At 38.1% G+C, this 15,899-nt stretch overlaps 2 protein-coding genes and 1 long non-coding RNA gene across 8 annotated transcripts; 2 read left to right on the top strand and 1 right to left on the bottom strand.

The window, feature by feature from the left end:
- Positions 1-1,467: 1,467 nt before the first annotated feature.
- Positions 1,468-9,943, top strand: LOC144075717 (snaclec botrocetin subunit alpha-like). 6 transcript variants are annotated; one of them, XM_077603039.1, is made up of 11 exons: positions 2,982-2,997; positions 3,077-3,139; positions 3,392-3,477; positions 4,415-4,543; positions 5,178-5,268; positions 6,523-6,567; positions 6,692-6,716; positions 7,983-8,068; positions 8,566-8,694; positions 8,787-8,880; positions 9,793-9,943. In XM_077603039.1, the coding sequence occupies exons 5-11, from the start codon at positions 5,197-5,199 to the stop codon at positions 9,900-9,902; spliced, it is 561 nt and encodes a 186-aa protein (XP_077459165.1). In that variant the 5' UTR covers positions 2,982-2,997; positions 3,077-3,139; positions 3,392-3,477; positions 4,415-4,543; positions 5,178-5,196; the 3' UTR covers positions 9,903-9,943. The 6 variants fall into 6 exon arrangements, 5 of the variants coding, with proteins under 5 accessions (XP_077459168.1, XP_077459164.1, XP_077459167.1 ...); XM_077603038.1 differs by lacking the exons at positions 2,982-2,997; positions 3,077-3,139 and adding an exon at positions 2,779-2,881; XM_077603041.1 differs by lacking the exons at positions 2,982-2,997; positions 3,077-3,139 and adding an exon at positions 2,944-2,972.
- A 352-nt stretch (positions 9,944-10,295) lies between these two features.
- LOC144076248 (tribbles homolog 3-like) lies at positions 10,296-14,426 on the bottom strand. Its single transcript, XM_077603932.1, has 4 exons — positions 13,992-14,426; positions 12,550-12,825; positions 12,186-12,478; positions 10,296-11,247 (listed from the first exon to the last, which is right to left on the bottom strand). Exons 2-4 carry the CDS (start codon positions 12,823-12,825, stop codon positions 10,752-10,754), a joined length of 1,065 nt encoding a protein of 354 aa, XP_077460058.1. The 5' UTR covers positions 13,992-14,426; the 3' UTR covers positions 10,296-10,751.
- Positions 12,124-14,229, top strand: LOC144076249 (uncharacterized). The gene is made up of 3 exons (XR_013300771.1): positions 12,124-12,367; positions 13,747-13,828; positions 14,002-14,229. It is a non-coding gene; the product is annotated as an uncharacterized LOC144076249 (long non-coding RNA).
- Positions 14,427-15,899: the final 1,473 nt, after the last annotated feature.

The following is a 15,899-nucleotide window of genomic DNA, read 5'->3' as shown; positions in this document are numbered from 1 at the left end:
GCCTTAATTTGTATTGACGACCAGCAAGGGATAATTGATGATGGTGATAATCAGGGCTCTTTTGAGATTTTACAAGGACTGGATGACAATAATGAAGTAACTGATACCATTCCTGACCTTGACTTAGACGATGACGATGACAATGATGATGACGATGACGATGACGATGACGATGACGATGACGATGACGATGACGATGACGATGACGATGACGATGACGATGACGATGACGATGACGATGACGATGACGATGTTAGCAACTTATAGGAACTGGCTTAAAAACGGGCCTGTAGTACCGGAAAGTTCCGCTGGAGGTTGGCTTTAAAATAACAATTTCCCGTTCATTGACATGACAAATACATTGATTCCACCCTCAAATAAACCCGTTTAAAGCCATTTTCCGTTTTGTTGATCTTATTTTATATCCATCATAATTATTCATTTGAGTTCGATTCGCTTTTTTGGGGGCAATTTCTTAAACGCTTTTAATGCACAACATGGGTATAATGGCCCATATTCACTGCCCCCTAGTGGCTAGTAAAATTACCTCTGTCCAGATGCTAAATTAATTTCAAACATGGCTCTACTTACGAAAAATTTCATGACAGAAGAATTCGTAAGTGGAGGTACCACATGTAACTCAAATTTTTGGAGAAAAAAAAAAACAACAAACTGGTTTGATTGTTTGGGCTTTTCATTGTAAAAGCCGTGTTTTCTTCTCGAGATTTTTGTCAAATCGGCGACTACAAACTTGTCTGGTGAGTCACGTGACACGCCAACATATACAAAAAGACATAACCCCCCTTTTCTCCGCATTGAGGATCTCCACTGCAATGGTAATGGCACTATTTTTTTAATTTTTCCCCCAAATGAACCCAAAATTAACCTAAATAAAACATTTCTCCACAGCTGGCGTTTACACTCGGATTGTTGCTGCTCATTTTTGGACTCCGGGTGAGTTAAAATGTGTTTTATTATTATTTTTCTGACCGAGGTTGGATTCTATCTGGAAAAATGACTCCTGAGATTATAATATTTAATCTGTAACACCATTTTGTGTGTTCTTCGTCATTGCAGATTGGAACAACAGCAATACGACAAAGTACGTACCAGTCACATAACATTCTTTTTTTAAAAATATTTTTTGAAGGGAGAATTTGAGTGTTACACACAGCACATGCATGCAGTCACAAGTATGTATATATATATATATATATATATATATATATATATATATATATATATATATATATATATATATATATATATATATATATATATATGTGTGTGTGTGTGTGTGTGTGTATATATATATATATATGTATATATATATGTATGTGTATGTGTATATATATATATATATTTGAATATATCATGAAACGATCATGAATAAAGTTATCCAATATATATATATATATATATATATATATATATATATATATATATATATATATAAATATAAATAAAAAGCTCTTCTCGTCATTCTGCCGTCAATTTCAATTTCATCGCTGCTACGAGATGTCCAATCCATTTAATTTGGGAGGCTGGCAGCCATTGTGTTTACTATTGTTTTGTTTTGGTAACTTCCTGTTAATTTTCAGTCGCTTCTTGTCAATTTTTGGGCATTTCGGGGTCGCGTCCAGTTGATCCTAACGATCACTTCCTGTTGATTTTGGGTCACTGAACAGGAAGTGACCCAGGACTGTCCCTTAAGGAATATTTAGCGGCTCAAAATGAACAGAAAATGACTTGTAATTCACGGAAAAGGAGCGGCAAGTGTACAGGTAATGTAAATACTTCCAAAACCAGAAACACTGGATGCTTTGCTTTCAGTATCATCGATGGCAAACGGCCAATTCAGCTAATTATCGATCATTATCCGTTGAAAACTTACATGTTTCCCATGTACTACGCCTAAAAATCAAATCTGGGCGGCGATAATGAAGACAAACCAAAATAATAACGACTTCCTTAAGTGTTGATGCCCATTTTACATCCATTGTCGACCAATCCATTGAGGATCTACACCGCAAAGGTAACGTCTCGACATTTTTAATCCTTCTTTAGTGCGTAACGACCTTATTTTCAACGCCAATTTGATGGAATGGAGAATTTGCATCCTTTTTCGCATCCTTTTTCACAGATGGCGTTTGAGCTTTTCGTGCTGCTGCTTATTGGTGGAATCGGCCCAGCTTTAAGTAAATACATATACATTTTGCTGTTCTGTGTAAATGTAAGGGGCAAAAAAGTTCCATCTGCTCAAGTAGTCACCCCAAAAAATGTATCCAGGTCAAATTCAAAAGTATTTGATGAAAAAAATAATCAAGTACTAAAAGAGAACAATGCGTACAATTTATACTTTTTTTAAACGATGGTGAAAAAGTATGAGTATACCATCTAGTGGTTATAAAACATTTACTAACATGAAATTAAAGCGGTCACATCTCCAGTTTTACGTGCCTAAAAAAGGGAGAACGGTTGAAATCCGCACTTTCGATTCATGTTGACTTTATGCCAAACGTAAATGTCTACAGCGAGTGGTGCGCTTTCGCTCTGCTGACCTAACTTGGACTATTTTTTTATTATTTATTGATTATTTATTTGTCTGTTTGTTGTTGTTATTTGTTCGCTGCGTGGCGAAAGCTTTAAATCTCACCTGTATAATGACAATAAAAGCATTCAATTCAACTCCAACTGCGCATGTGCGGACATGTGACTAATGTTGCATCTGATTGGTAGAGTAGAGTCACGTGATTAACTTTACGATGTCTCATTGGTGAAATTTATAGCGCAATCGTGGGCTAATTTGGCAAAATTAAAGACAAATATACGGTGTAGAAAACTATAAAGAGGAAACTCGAGGGGAGCCAAAAGTCACCGAGTAAGAGTAGCGTTTCTTTTTCACCCAAAAATCAAGTTTGAAGTTGTAAAACTATTCTAAGAAGTGCAATTTATCTCCAAAAGTGACTCAAGTAAATGAACCGTAAGGTTATTAATGTATGTTTAGTTCCCGTGTTGTAAGTACGTACACTCTTATGCTAAATGCTAATTGCTATGTAGTCAATGTACAAAACAGTTCATTTTAGAGCAGATAAGTCAACAACTGTCAAATTTCGTAACGACGCAGACGTCTAGACATGTAAGTTTGTAAAAAAAAAATCATTAGAAGAAATATGTTATTACGTTGTGTAGCAGGAAGTATTTTGTATTTTCAAAGTACTAATAATTTAATTACCCTTCTTGGCCTTACAAAATATTTTGGAAGGCCAAGAAGGGTAATTAAAGAGCCATGCGGAACACTGCGGTTGAATTTAGGGCGGTGCACATAAAGTGATTTCAAACTAAATAAATGTATTCATTTATTATTAATTTAATTTTTCCTTTTTTGCAGGCGATCGCTGCCCCTCGGGCTGGACTCAGTTGGACAATCGCTGTTTCCTCCTCAGACTAGATCCTCTGACATTTGATGATGCAGAGGTAGGAAAAAATTCCCAAAGTACCGTATTTTTTCGGACTACAAGTCGCACCAGCCAAATAATGCACAACAGAGAGGAAAAACGTAGATGTGAGTCGTATTTTTTGGTAAGGTCGATTTTTTTAATTCAGAACAGAATCAAAGAACAAGCATAATTTTAAGTAAAATGGAGAACAACAAGTTAAATAAGCACCTGTACATGTACACTTTTTGGGGATAAATATAGCCTTAAGAACAGGCTTTCTCCCTTTTAGTCTGTGCAAATGGCGGAGCTTGCTCGCTAATACGAGAGGTGTATACTGGCAAGTGGTCGTACGTTATCCTATTGTGAGGACATTTGTGTGCATCATTTTGGGAATATTTTGAAAGGAAGACAAAAGCAAAAAAACAATCCTCGATAGGTTGCATCGGAAAGTCAGGGTGGAGGCGGGGCCAATAGAGCCAACCCGGGAGAAGAAAGGTATCAAAATGTCAAACAAAATTAGAATTAGTGTAAGGTTAGATGAAACTTATTTTTGAGTGTGTCTGTATCGTACTTCAAGTTCTTTTAATTTTTTTATGTTATGTTACGAGCGCGTTGCCGTGCAAAAACCTGTCTAATTTTAGTACTATTAAAAAATTTTTTTAGTACAATTAAACCACTAGTTAATAGATGGTGAATTAGAACAAATCAAAATGTTTTTCCAATCCAATATCCTGTTTTTGGTGTTTTTTTCAGAGGGTTAGAACCAATTAATTTGTTTTTAATTCATTTCAATGGGAAATGTTCATTTGAGTCACGAGTAAATCGACATACAAGCTCAGTCCCGGAACCCATTTAGCTCGTATCTCGAGGTATAACACTGTATTTGTACTTTAAAAAAAATATTTATCTCTATGCAAACCCACAATCACAACATCAAAACACATTTCTAACATTGTTTCAATTTTTTTTTCCAGGCTGCCTGCAACCTTCGTGGTGGGAATCTCGTGTCCATCCAGAACGATCTGGAATATCGTCTGGCTGAAAGTTTCACTGAGTTTGCACGAGAACCTTTGAGCTGGATTGGACTCACCCGGCTAAATCCCGTGAGACATTGACCCAAAATCCTCTAAAATATTTCATCATCTATTGCGTCTATATGAAAAATGTATGTATATGTATATATACATATGTATATATGTATGTATATATATATATATATATGTATGTATATATATACATATGTATATATACATATATATATATATACATATATATATAGATATATAGATATATACATATACATACACACACTTACACGCACACATACACTTATATATGAATATATATATGTATATATATACACATATATATATATATTTGTATATGTGTGTGTATATATACATATATATATACATATATATATATATATATATACATATACATACACACTTACACACGCATACATGCACATACACGTACACATATGCACATGCACATATACACACTCACACGTACACACACGTACGCACACGTACACACACACGCACACGTACACGCACACGTACACACACACGTACACACACACGTACACACACACACGCACACGTACACACACACACACACACACACATGATTGATTCCAGAGAAAAAGTTACATGCTAACTTTTGGTGTTGTTGGTGCATGGTGATTGCATTTCTTCTTGGAGCTCACAATTGGTCGTCTGTATTCACTCACAGGACGACTTGGTGTGGACCGATGGTTCAGACACGGGATTCGCTGAGATTGTTTCTTCGGCAGGTCTCGGCTGTGCAGCCGTTGGCACTAACGGTAATAGTCCAGTAATCCCTCGAATATCGCGATGAATGTAGACCAGTCATGGCCGCCCACGATCATCCAAAAAGTGGGGTCACCCCTATTATAACTTCAAAAATCTTCAATGCTGAGTCCAAGTCGCAAAAGTGGCTTCCTCTTACGAGTTTCAGCGTTTATTTTCACATTTTTATCAACTTTAAAAATAATTAATAGCCGAAAAAATCGCAACGTAGTGAATTGGCGATAAGGGAGGACGCGATAATCGAGGGATTACGGTATTTGTATCAACTCTTTTCTTTCACATTGTGTAAACAGGTGTGTATATGAACCTGTTTTGTGTGTTTTACAGCTGATGGTCTTCTTTGGGACTTTGTTGACTGCCTGCAAGAGTTTCCTTATGTATGTGCTCGAGATATATTCCAGTGTGCCTTAATTTGTATTGACGTCCAGCAAGAGATAATTGATGATGGGCTCTTTTGAGATTTTACAAGGAGTGGTTGACGATAATGCAGTACCCGATACCAGTCCTGACCCTGACCCTAATAGTGTCACTGGATAGTCTTAAAAACGGGCCTGTAGTAGCGGAAATTTAAAATAACAATTTCCCGTTCATTGACATGACAAATACATTGATTCCACCCTCAAATAAACCCGTTTAAAGCCATTTTCCCTTTTGTTGATCTTATTTTATATCCATCATTATTATTCATTTGAGTTCGATTCGCTTTTTTGGGGGCAATTTCTTAAACGCTTTTAATGCACAACATGGGAAAAATCGCCCATATTCATTTTCTTAGGAAACCCTGCCCCCTAGTGGCTAGTAAAATAACCTCTCTGTCTAATTGTTGAATATTTGTGTCATTTTCGTACAAAATTGGGTCACTTTGACCCATTTTAAATCAGTGTTTTTTATGGGAGAACAATTGATGTTAAATTAATGTGAAATATGCCTCTACTTACGAAAAAAATCATGACAGAATAATAAAGTGGAGGTACCACAGGTAACTCATTTAAAAAAAAAAAAAAAAAAAACTGGTTTTACTGTCCGGGATTTTCATTGTAAAAGCCATGTTTTCTGCTCGACATTTTTTGTCAAATCGGCGACTACAAACTTGTCTGGTGAGTCACGTGACACGACAACATATACAAAAAGACATAACCCCCCTTTTCTCCGCATTGAGGATCTCCACTGCAATGGTAATGGCACTATTTTTTAATTTTTCCCCCAAATGAACCCAAAATTAACCTAAATAAAACATTTCTCCACAGATGGTGTTTACACTCGGATTGTTGCTGCTCATTTTTGGACTCCAGGTGAGTTAAAATGTGTTTTATTATTATTTTTCTGACCGAGGTTGGATTCTATCCGGAAAAAATGACTCCTGAGATTATAATATTTAATCTGTAACACCATTTTGCGTGTTCTTTGTCATTGCAGATTGGAACAACAGCAATACGACAAAGTACGTACCGGTCACATAACAATCTTTTTATATATATATATATATATATATATATATATATATATATATATATATATATATATATATATATATATATATAGATATATATAGATATATATAGATATATATAGATATATATAGATATATATATATAGATATATATATATAGATATATATATATATAGAGATATAGATATATATAGATAGATATAGATATATATATATAGATATAGATATATATATATATATATATATAAATATATATAAATATATATATATATATATATATATATATATATATAAATATATATATATATATATAAATATATATATATATATATATATATATATATATTTGTTTTGTTTTTTTGAAGGGAGAATTTGAGTGTTACACAAAGCACATGCATGCAGTCACAAGTACAAATTATTATTTTTAAAAAAGGAAAAAAAAACGAATGTATATTCCGGACTATAAGGCGTACTTTTTTCATAATGCAGCTGCTGCAATTTGTTTTATTTTTTTCACTCTGACTGCCAACAGCTAATGTCGTGTATTTTAGTATATATAACAGTTACTACGTTACATAACAGGTGCTTATTTTGATTCCCATTCTCTGTTTTTCGATGAGTTTTATGTTTATTCTTGGTTTCTAATCGATAAAAACTCCCCCCACAAATTGCTCTTTATGCGACATCAATATTTTTCCATTTCATTGCATTTTTTGGCTAGTGCAACTACTAATCAGTTTATAGTCCCAGATACGTGCTACTATTGTAGTTGGTAATTATCATTCATGTCCCTTATAGCACGCTTTTAGTAATCACAATGTAGTTACACCTGTATGTCTACTTTTAAAGTTTCCCTAAAAGAGCCACAATGAGGTCTGTCAATCATACAGCCCCACCATTAATCGTTTATTAAATGGATTGACGACTATTTTAATCATAGATGCATAATTTATCAACATTGCTGAGGTCAGGATGGTTCAAATTTTCTGTATTTCAGTGAATTTTTTCTCATTTGCTGAATTCTTTTTAAAAAAATGTATTCATTCGCAATGGAAAAAAATGTCAATATCACATTTCAGTATTTTTATCTATTTATTATTTTAAATAAAACAGGGAAAAGTCTAACCACTATTATTTACTTTCTATTCTGTTCATTTTTCATTTGTTTACAAAATGAGGGGAAAGGTCAAATATTAAATAATCTCATTTTCTGCGAGAAAGATGAATGAGATGAAAATAAAGGTTGTTTTGTTGCAGATGATCGATGCCCTGAAGGTTGGACCCAGTTGAACAATCGCTGTTATATCTTTAAGGAAACAAGTTTGACTTTTGATCTGGCAGAGGTAAGAAAAAAAATGCTAGTTCTCATTTAATACGGAATTTTCTTGTCATTTCAGAAGACTTTTGTTAAGAAAATAGCTTTACAATGTACAATAAAGGTGTTTAAAAAAAAAAAAAACTGCGATATAACACTGCACGATAGTCGTATCGATTCAAAATCGGTCTTTAAAACGTTTTGGGTGGAAATCAACAATGAGTGACTGCACTTCCACTTGTGTCCACCAGCCGGCAGTATTCAGCCGCCTTGCTTTGAAATACTAGCGCTGTTTCCCAGCTCAAATCCGAGTGACATTACATATACGTATTATCATTAAAGTTTTTTTTTAAGATTTAGAATTCTACATACAACAAATTTTGAACTTAAAAAGGACAATAAATGATACAATAAACGCCAGATGTTGTTACTTTAGTGCCGAATATGCTTTCAAAATGGATACAAATGTACTTTCGAGGAGTATTTTTCCAAGAATGACACTTGTTTTGTTGTGTGTCCAATCAGAAGAGCTGCGTCCAGCTGGGTGGACACCTGGCGTCCATTCAGAACGACATCCAAAGGGCCGTGGTCAACGAGCTGACTCAAGCGGCCATCGACGTCAGCGGGGTCTGGATTGGACTCTGCTTGCTCTCGGTAAGGCGGCAAAGTGGAGAAAAGTCGTCGACGTTGTTGACTTTTAGGCCGAGAAGGAATTGTTCTTAGAGGAGGAAATGTTGCTCTTTCAGGGCAGCCCCCTCTGGACTGACGGCTCGGACATAGAATTTGGCATCGAGGAGGTTCGGTCCCAGCCGGATGGTTGCGTGAAGATCGAGTTGTCTGGTAGGTGTGCGATTATTAGCACAGGTTTTGTGCTTTAATTATTTTTATTTTTATTTGTTTTATGGCCTACTTTTATCGGGTTTGAAAGATGACTCCATGCTGTCGTTGTTCTGAACTTTATTTGAAAAACGGGTTGGAGTTTTATTGTTGTTGAAGAGAATAAGGGCTATCAAATGGGGGGGTCTGACTTTAAAAAATAATTTAAAAAATAATTCTGGGATTGACTATTTGTTTACTTGTTAAAACACTGGTGTCAAAGTGACGGCCCGAGGGCCAAATCTGGCCCGCCACATCCTTTTGTGTGGCCCGAGAAAGTCAATGATGAGTGGCGACTTTCTGTTTTAGGATCAAATTGAAATGAAGATTATAGATGTATATTATATTTCCTGATTTTTCCCCTTTTAAATCAATAATTGTCAGTTTTAAATATTTTTTTTCTGTTTTTAGTTCAAAAATCCTTTTGTAAAATCTAAAAATATATCAAAAATATTTTCTGTTTTCCACTGTAATATGGAATATAATGTTTAAAAGAGATTTTCCTTTACTAAGAAAAAAAATCTCAAATAAACATTGTTTGGGATCTATAAAAAATGGAATAGTTAGGGCTTTTAATCCATTTATTAAAAAAAAATCTAAATATTATATCTAAAATGGTCCGGCCCACATGAAATCGAGTTGACGTTAATGCGGCCCGCGAACCAACCCGAGTCTGACACCCTGGTGCTAAAACTTGACTTTATTCTCAGTAAGTTATAATTATTTTATCACGATTGACTACTATACATAGTATTATCGGAATTTTGGCATCTCTGCTTGAGATCATTCCGTTTTTGATCACTAGAGGGCGACAATACACCGAGGCGGACAATGTCTAAATATATGGCTCCTAATGTTTTGTTTATATCCTCCCAGAATTCGCATGGCTCACTGAGGATCGCGAAATGAATTTGCCCTACATTTGTGCCCGAGATGTCTTCCAGTGCGCCTTAATCTGCTCAACAGAAGACCTACACCTCATTTAACTAGGCTTAAACACTCAAAAAATAAATGGCCAAAACAGTAAGTATTCTGTTTATTTTTCTAATTTTAGAATTATATATTTTAGACATATATTTCATTTTTTCAAGAAAAAAGGGGTGAAAAAAATTGATTTTGTAATTCAACAATTTCAAAAAAGAGGAAAACTAATATTAGATATAGCCTATTGCCTCCTTTCAATCATTTTATATTTAAAAAAAAAAGTTGGTCCTAATGTCTATCGCCAACAGAGGCCGCCAGGGAGTTAAATTCAACAAAATGAGAAAATCTTTTTATCCCTTCCTTTTTTCTTCTAATTTTCTAATACAAAAACGCCAAAACAGGTTTTTAACAGCAACCACGCCTTAATATTTCTCACGGCAAAAACAAAGCATGAATTAAACACTTTTTTTCCATATTTTTATTTAATGAGCAGCTGTCGAGGGGGCTTTTTACATAATCCAGTAGGCTTCTAATTAACAGTTTGAATCGACAAAAAAAATAAATCCACATCTCGCTTTATGGCAAAGCGAGAACACGTCAGAAATGGTTTTAAAAAAAGTTTCAAAATAAAGCGCACCAACAAAAACCGAGGTAGACTGACAGGAAGTGTCGTCTCCGTCTCAAACATCACCTCGTGACTCCATGACAAAATCTAGGAAAGCTCAAAACAAAACAAAAATCGAACCTAAACACTTCCACTAAGTTGGTGTACTTTTGAAATTTCAACCCCAAAAAAGTGCCTTTTGACACCCCATAATTTTTAGTATTTCAGAGAGCCACTTCTGCAAAAAAAAAAAAGGTTAAAGGCACTTGAGGCTCAAGTAATCCAGGACTCCGGAGCAGTTTTTTGTTTAGAGTTTGGGGGTGAACGTGGGCACCACCTGGTCGCCGCCAGCGCCGCCGTCGTCGTCCTCGCGTCTCCATTCCGGCGCCCCGCCACGCCGGGCGCCGCGGGGCGAAGCCGGCGCGCGGCGAGCGCTCAACCAGGGGTGGGCCAACAGCTCGGGGAGCCGCAGCCGTCGGTCGGGGCGCTTCCGTAGCATGCATCCGATCAGGCACTTGGCCGGCGCCGACAGCCAGGCCGGGACGGCGAAGGCCCCCCGGCGGATCTTGGCGAAGAGCGCGGCGGGCCGGGCGTCCTGGAAGGGGTAGCGGCCCATCAGCATGGTGTACAGGGACACGCCCAGGCTCCAGGCGTCGGCGGCGCGCCCCGAGTACGGGGCCTGGCCGCTGGCCAGGAGCTCGGGGGCCACGTAGGCAGGGCACCCGTGGCGGTCCGTCAGGGAGTCGCAGTCGTTGCGCTCCAGGAGGACGCAGTCGTTGACGCCTAGGAGGGACACCTGCGTCCTGCGTAGAAAAAATATATATATCTTACCACCCATTTATTGATTTATCACAAAATGTACACAAACTCAATTCGGTTCTTTAAAAAACATGATTAGGCACGATTAACATTCATTTTCTGAACCACTTATTCTCACAAGAGTTGCAGGGGGGGTGCTGGAGCCTATCCCAGCTAACTACGGACTCCAGTTGGGGGACACCCTGAATGGGTGGCCAGCCAATCGCAGTGCACGGGGAAGACCATCAACCAATCACTTGTAACGAGGAAGAATTTAGCATACAATTAGCTTAGTGTGTATGTTTGTGGGATGTTGAAGGAAACTGGTGTACCCAGGGAAAACCTACAAAAGCCCAAGGAGAACATGCAAACTCCACACAGTGCGGACCCACCTGGGGATCGAACCCTCGACCCCAGAAGTGTGAGGCCGACGCGCTAGCCACTCTTCCAAAGGGCCGGTAAGGTTTCATTTCTGGATTTTTTTAAGTCGGAATTCATTTACCATATATATATATAGATAGACATATACACATATACACACACATATGTATATATATGTATATGTATATATACACATGCATATATATATACACATACATATATATACATATACATATATATATACATACATATATATATACATATACATATATATACATACATATACATATATGCATAGATACATATATATATATATATATATATATATATATAAAATAGTGTATTATAATAATAATGGGTAATATAGGAAAAAAATAAAAAATATATCAAAAATCTCAATAAATTGCTCACAGCATGACTGCTTACTTGAGTATTATTATATACTGGAGTATTTTTACGGCGACGACTTTAACTTTTACTTGAATAATATTATATCAAAACCGCTATTTTTGCAAAAAAAAAACATCATTTTTCCTCCACCCAGGCTTTGAAAAAAACTCACCGGAATCGGTCGGTGAAGACGAAACGGCGCAGTTTGACGTCCCGGAGCACCACGCCGTGGCGGTGGCAGTGCTCCACGGCCCGCAGCATCTGAGCGAACAGTAGCCCCGCCTCCTCCTCGCCCAGCCGTCGGCTGGCGCGCACGTGGGCGTGCATGTCGCCGTGGTGGGCGGGCAGGAACAGGTAAGCGGTGTCCCGCTCCACCACCGTGGCCAGGAGGCCGCAGACGTTGGGGTGGTGACCCAGACGGGCGTAGACGGCCGACCTCTCCCGGTAGCCGGCCACGGTCGTCACCTGTAAACCGGTCGCTCTTTTAATCCCGCCAAATTCCCCCGCGGGACCAATCGAAAACGAACGGACGCTACCTGGCAAGTGTACTGCTCCCGCGTGGTGGCGTGGACCGCCCTGTAGGTGTCCTCGCCCTCGCAGCGCTCAAACAGGAAGTACGGCCCGACCCTGACCTTGGATTGGCTCCGTTCCGACTTGGGGGCGGGGCTCTCGGCCGCGGACAGGTCGAGCGGCGGGCCGGCGTCCGGGGGCGTCGGCGGAGGGGTCGGACATGCTCTTTTGCATTTCGGCGGCGCGTCGCCGGGTTGCTCAAGTCGTCTCTTCAAACGGCGTTCGGCCACGCCCACGCTCATCTGCGGTCAGGGGGGGGAGGAGCAACATCGAGACCAGTTTAAAAATAATAATCAAATGATTCAAACATTGTTCAAACTAAATATATTGAGTGCTGAAAGAGGTTTCAGAAATAAACGTACTTTTTTTCCATTTATTTAGCACGTTTCAGTCGTTTCAGGCGAAAAAAGTCCGCCGCCCTCTAGCGGTCGGCGGTGGAATCGCACGCAATTTAACATCGCGTTCCATTGTCCGCGTCCGCCGATAAATACAACGACGGGCGTGCTTGTGCGGGTATCAAACTCGGAGCGCGTTAACGTGTCTATAGGCGCCATGATGCAACTTCCTGTAAGCCGACAGCGGCTTACAGACGGTTGCATCAGAGCGCGACGCTTTATGGTTTTAACTGTTTTTAAATAGCGGCGACCGCACACCGCCGAACGTGCGCGCTCCCGTTCCCCGACAACCGATATTTAGGAGAATTCTTGACCAATAAACAGGCGGGTCGCCATGGCAACACCATCCCGTGACACCCACACGAGGGCGAGGTCGACTTGCAGTTTCACAATGACGCGAGGTCAACGTCACGTGACAGATAACAATTGGAGATATCATCGTGAAAGTGCAGCTTTTTAAATTTCCAGGGTTGTTAAACCAGGCGCCTGCCATTGACGGTTATAGCCGTCAAAAATATGTAACTAATGTGTATGAGATGCTGGTTGAAAAGTTTTTTTAAAGGGATAAAACGTCTCGGAATGATGACGTTGATTTGGTTTCGATTTTAACTTGACAAAAGCTACTAATCAAGGAATAATTGGCAGCACCTGGGACGTTTTTTAGGGAAAAAACTATTCTAGTTGCGAATTTACATCGTGGCTTTCATTATTTGAAACTCTTTCAATCTTTTCGGGATATTTCACTCAATTTAAAGCCTTTGTTTTAAGGGAAAATGCCAAGAAAAGCCACGCAAGCACGAGGAGAACTCGAACCCTGAACCCAAGATTAGCAAGGCGTAAAGACTATAATGTGAGTATGCATTTTATTCGAGACGCATTGTTCATTTCTAACGTTATTTAAACAAAAAAACGACTTTGTTTTCAACTCTTTAGCAAAAAGTGTGTTTTAAAAAGCACTTTTCAGCTACTTTTCGTCCGAGAAAGTCCTCCAAACGAAGTAAAATAACTCTCACCGTGCTCCAGATTCGGATCCAGATCCAGTCGAAGCCGGCCGGGGGAAAACTGGACAACGACAAGCCCCGTTTAGGGACGAGTCGTCGCGGCCATGGCAGCGTCGCCTGCGTCCCGGGGAGCTCGACTCAAACGTCCGGTCTGCGACGCCTGCTTCCCGTGGCCAGAGAAAACAAATAACCGAGGGATGAAGACTTCTTTTTCCATCCAAAAGGCGACGGCAAGGTGCACGAAAAAAAAGAGGACTTTTTTCGCTGGGAGTCGGTGATCGGCGTGAGGTAAGTGAAAGAATCGCGATCCGGTAGAAGTTTGGGGGCGATCTCCGAGTTGGCCTTTGTTTAGTTGGGCTTGGGGCGAGGGAATGTGACGTCACGGCGCGGGGGCGGGGCTTCCATGTTGCAATAGTCCGCCGATCCGTCGTCAGTCAGTCACAAGTCACCACGAGATGCATAAACAACGCCTGCCTCTTGCTTACATCAGCTTCCGAATCCACATTTTCATCACTTCCTGATGGAAAAGTTTCGTTACACAGATTGTTTTTTTTTTAAAAATGAAATCAGATGAAATGGAATGTTGAGATACGAGTTTGTTTCGATCATCGAACTCGAATTACATGCTGGAATGGAGTGTTTGGAAGTGAAAAGCAATAGATATGTATTAGGGTTGTGCGACGATTATTCGCTTTGTGTTGATTTTGAGTCAAGTGCTGTTCGTTTTAGGACACTTTTTGTTTATTGGTCACTTTATGCAGATTTTTGGCTCGCTTTCTATTGGTTTTGTGGCATTCATTCGCTGATCGCAGTTCAAACAGTCCCAGCCAATTAAAGAGTTAAATGAAAATATTTTCTTTTAGTGATTTATTTAGCACATTTAAAAAAAAAACTCAATTAAATTTGTATTTAAATTAATTGTAATATATTTTTAGAAATTAAATAATTGTAATACTTTTTAAAATTAAATAATGGTAATACTTTTTAAAATTAGGTTTTAAATCAAAATAAAACTTTTTTTATTCAATTCATCATTTAAATTGGGTTTTACTGCCAAATAACAAATGAAAATATTTTCTTTTAGTAATTTATGTAGCACATTTAAAAAAAAAAATCAATTCCATCAATTATTTAAATTAATTGTAATACATTTAAAAAAAAAAAATTGTAATACATTTTTAAAATTAGTTTTTAAATCAAAATAATATTTTTTTAAATTCAATTCATCATTCAAATTGGGTTTTAATGGCATATAACAAATGAAAATATTTTCTTTTCTTGATTTATTTAGCACATTTGTAAAAAAAATCAACTACATTTTTTATTTAAATTAATTGTAATACATTTTAAAAATTTAAATAATTGTTCTTTTTAAAATTAAACAAATCATACATTTTTAAAATTAGGTTTTAAATCAAAATAAAGCTTTTTTTATTCAATTCATCATTTCAATTGGGTTTTACTGCCATTTAACAAATAAAAATATTGAATTCATATTTTTAAAACTCAATTCCCCCCTAAAACCCCCATTCAATTTCCAAATAGCTTATCCTCACAGGGTTTGCTGGGGGTGCTGGAGCCTATCCCAGCTAACTACAAGCACCAGGGACACCCTAAATTGGTACAGTCCATATTTGGTACTGTTTCCACCAGGCTAATGTAATACCTGCAATTTTTTGGCCAGTATTAAATAATGAATGGTCGCGACGACCCGTGAAATTGGCGAAATTGGTCACGTTGTACGGACATTTCCGCACGCACCAAGCAGGTTATCTTCACGTGCTTAGCGTGTTTTTATGCTACGTGATGAAATATTGAAGAAACAGAGGCCCCTTGTGTGTGTGTGTGTGTGTGTGTGCGCGAGTACGAGTATTAAAGTCGACTCTTTTTCATAAGCAATGTGATGAAATCAGAGGCCAA

Source organism: Stigmatopora argus, chromosome 6 (assembly GCF_051989625.1).
Source record: "Stigmatopora argus isolate UIUO_Sarg chromosome 6, RoL_Sarg_1.0, whole genome shotgun sequence".
In the NCBI taxonomy this organism is placed as follows: domain Eukaryota; kingdom Metazoa; phylum Chordata; class Actinopteri; order Syngnathiformes; family Syngnathidae; genus Stigmatopora; species Stigmatopora argus.
The sequence above is the reverse complement of the archived record's forward strand: the minus strand, read 5'-3'. Positions and strand labels throughout refer to the sequence as shown.

What these genes read in the sequence shown, in the direction of transcription:
- LOC144075717 (XM_077603037.1), top strand. Translation starts at nt 6,322, where the DNA reads ATGTTTTCTGCTCGACATTTTTTGTCAAATCGGCGACTACAAACTTGT. An exon ending in TTGGACTCTGCTTGCTCTCG is followed by an intron (nt 8,695 to 8,786) that starts GTAAGGCGGCAA and finishes TTGCTCTTTCAG; the next exon opens with GGCAGCCCCCTCTGGACTGA. An exon ending in CGTGAAGATCGAGTTGTCTG is followed by an intron (nt 8,881 to 9,792) that starts GTAGGTGTGCGA and finishes ATATCCTCCCAG; the next exon opens with AATTCGCATGGCTCACTGAG.
- LOC144076248 (XM_077603932.1), bottom strand. Translation starts at nt 12,825, where the DNA reads ATGAGCGTGGGCGTGGCCGAACGCCGTTTGAAGAGACGACTTGAGCAA. An exon ending in GGGAGCAGTACACTTGCCAG is followed by an intron (nt 12,479 to 12,549) that starts GTAGCGTCCGTT and finishes ACCGGTTTACAG; the next exon opens with GTGACGACCGTGGCCGGCTA. An exon ending in GTCTTCACCGACCGATTCCG is followed by an intron (nt 11,248 to 12,185) that starts GTGAGTTTTTTT and finishes TTTTCTACGCAG; the next exon opens with GACGCAGGTGTCCCTCCTAG.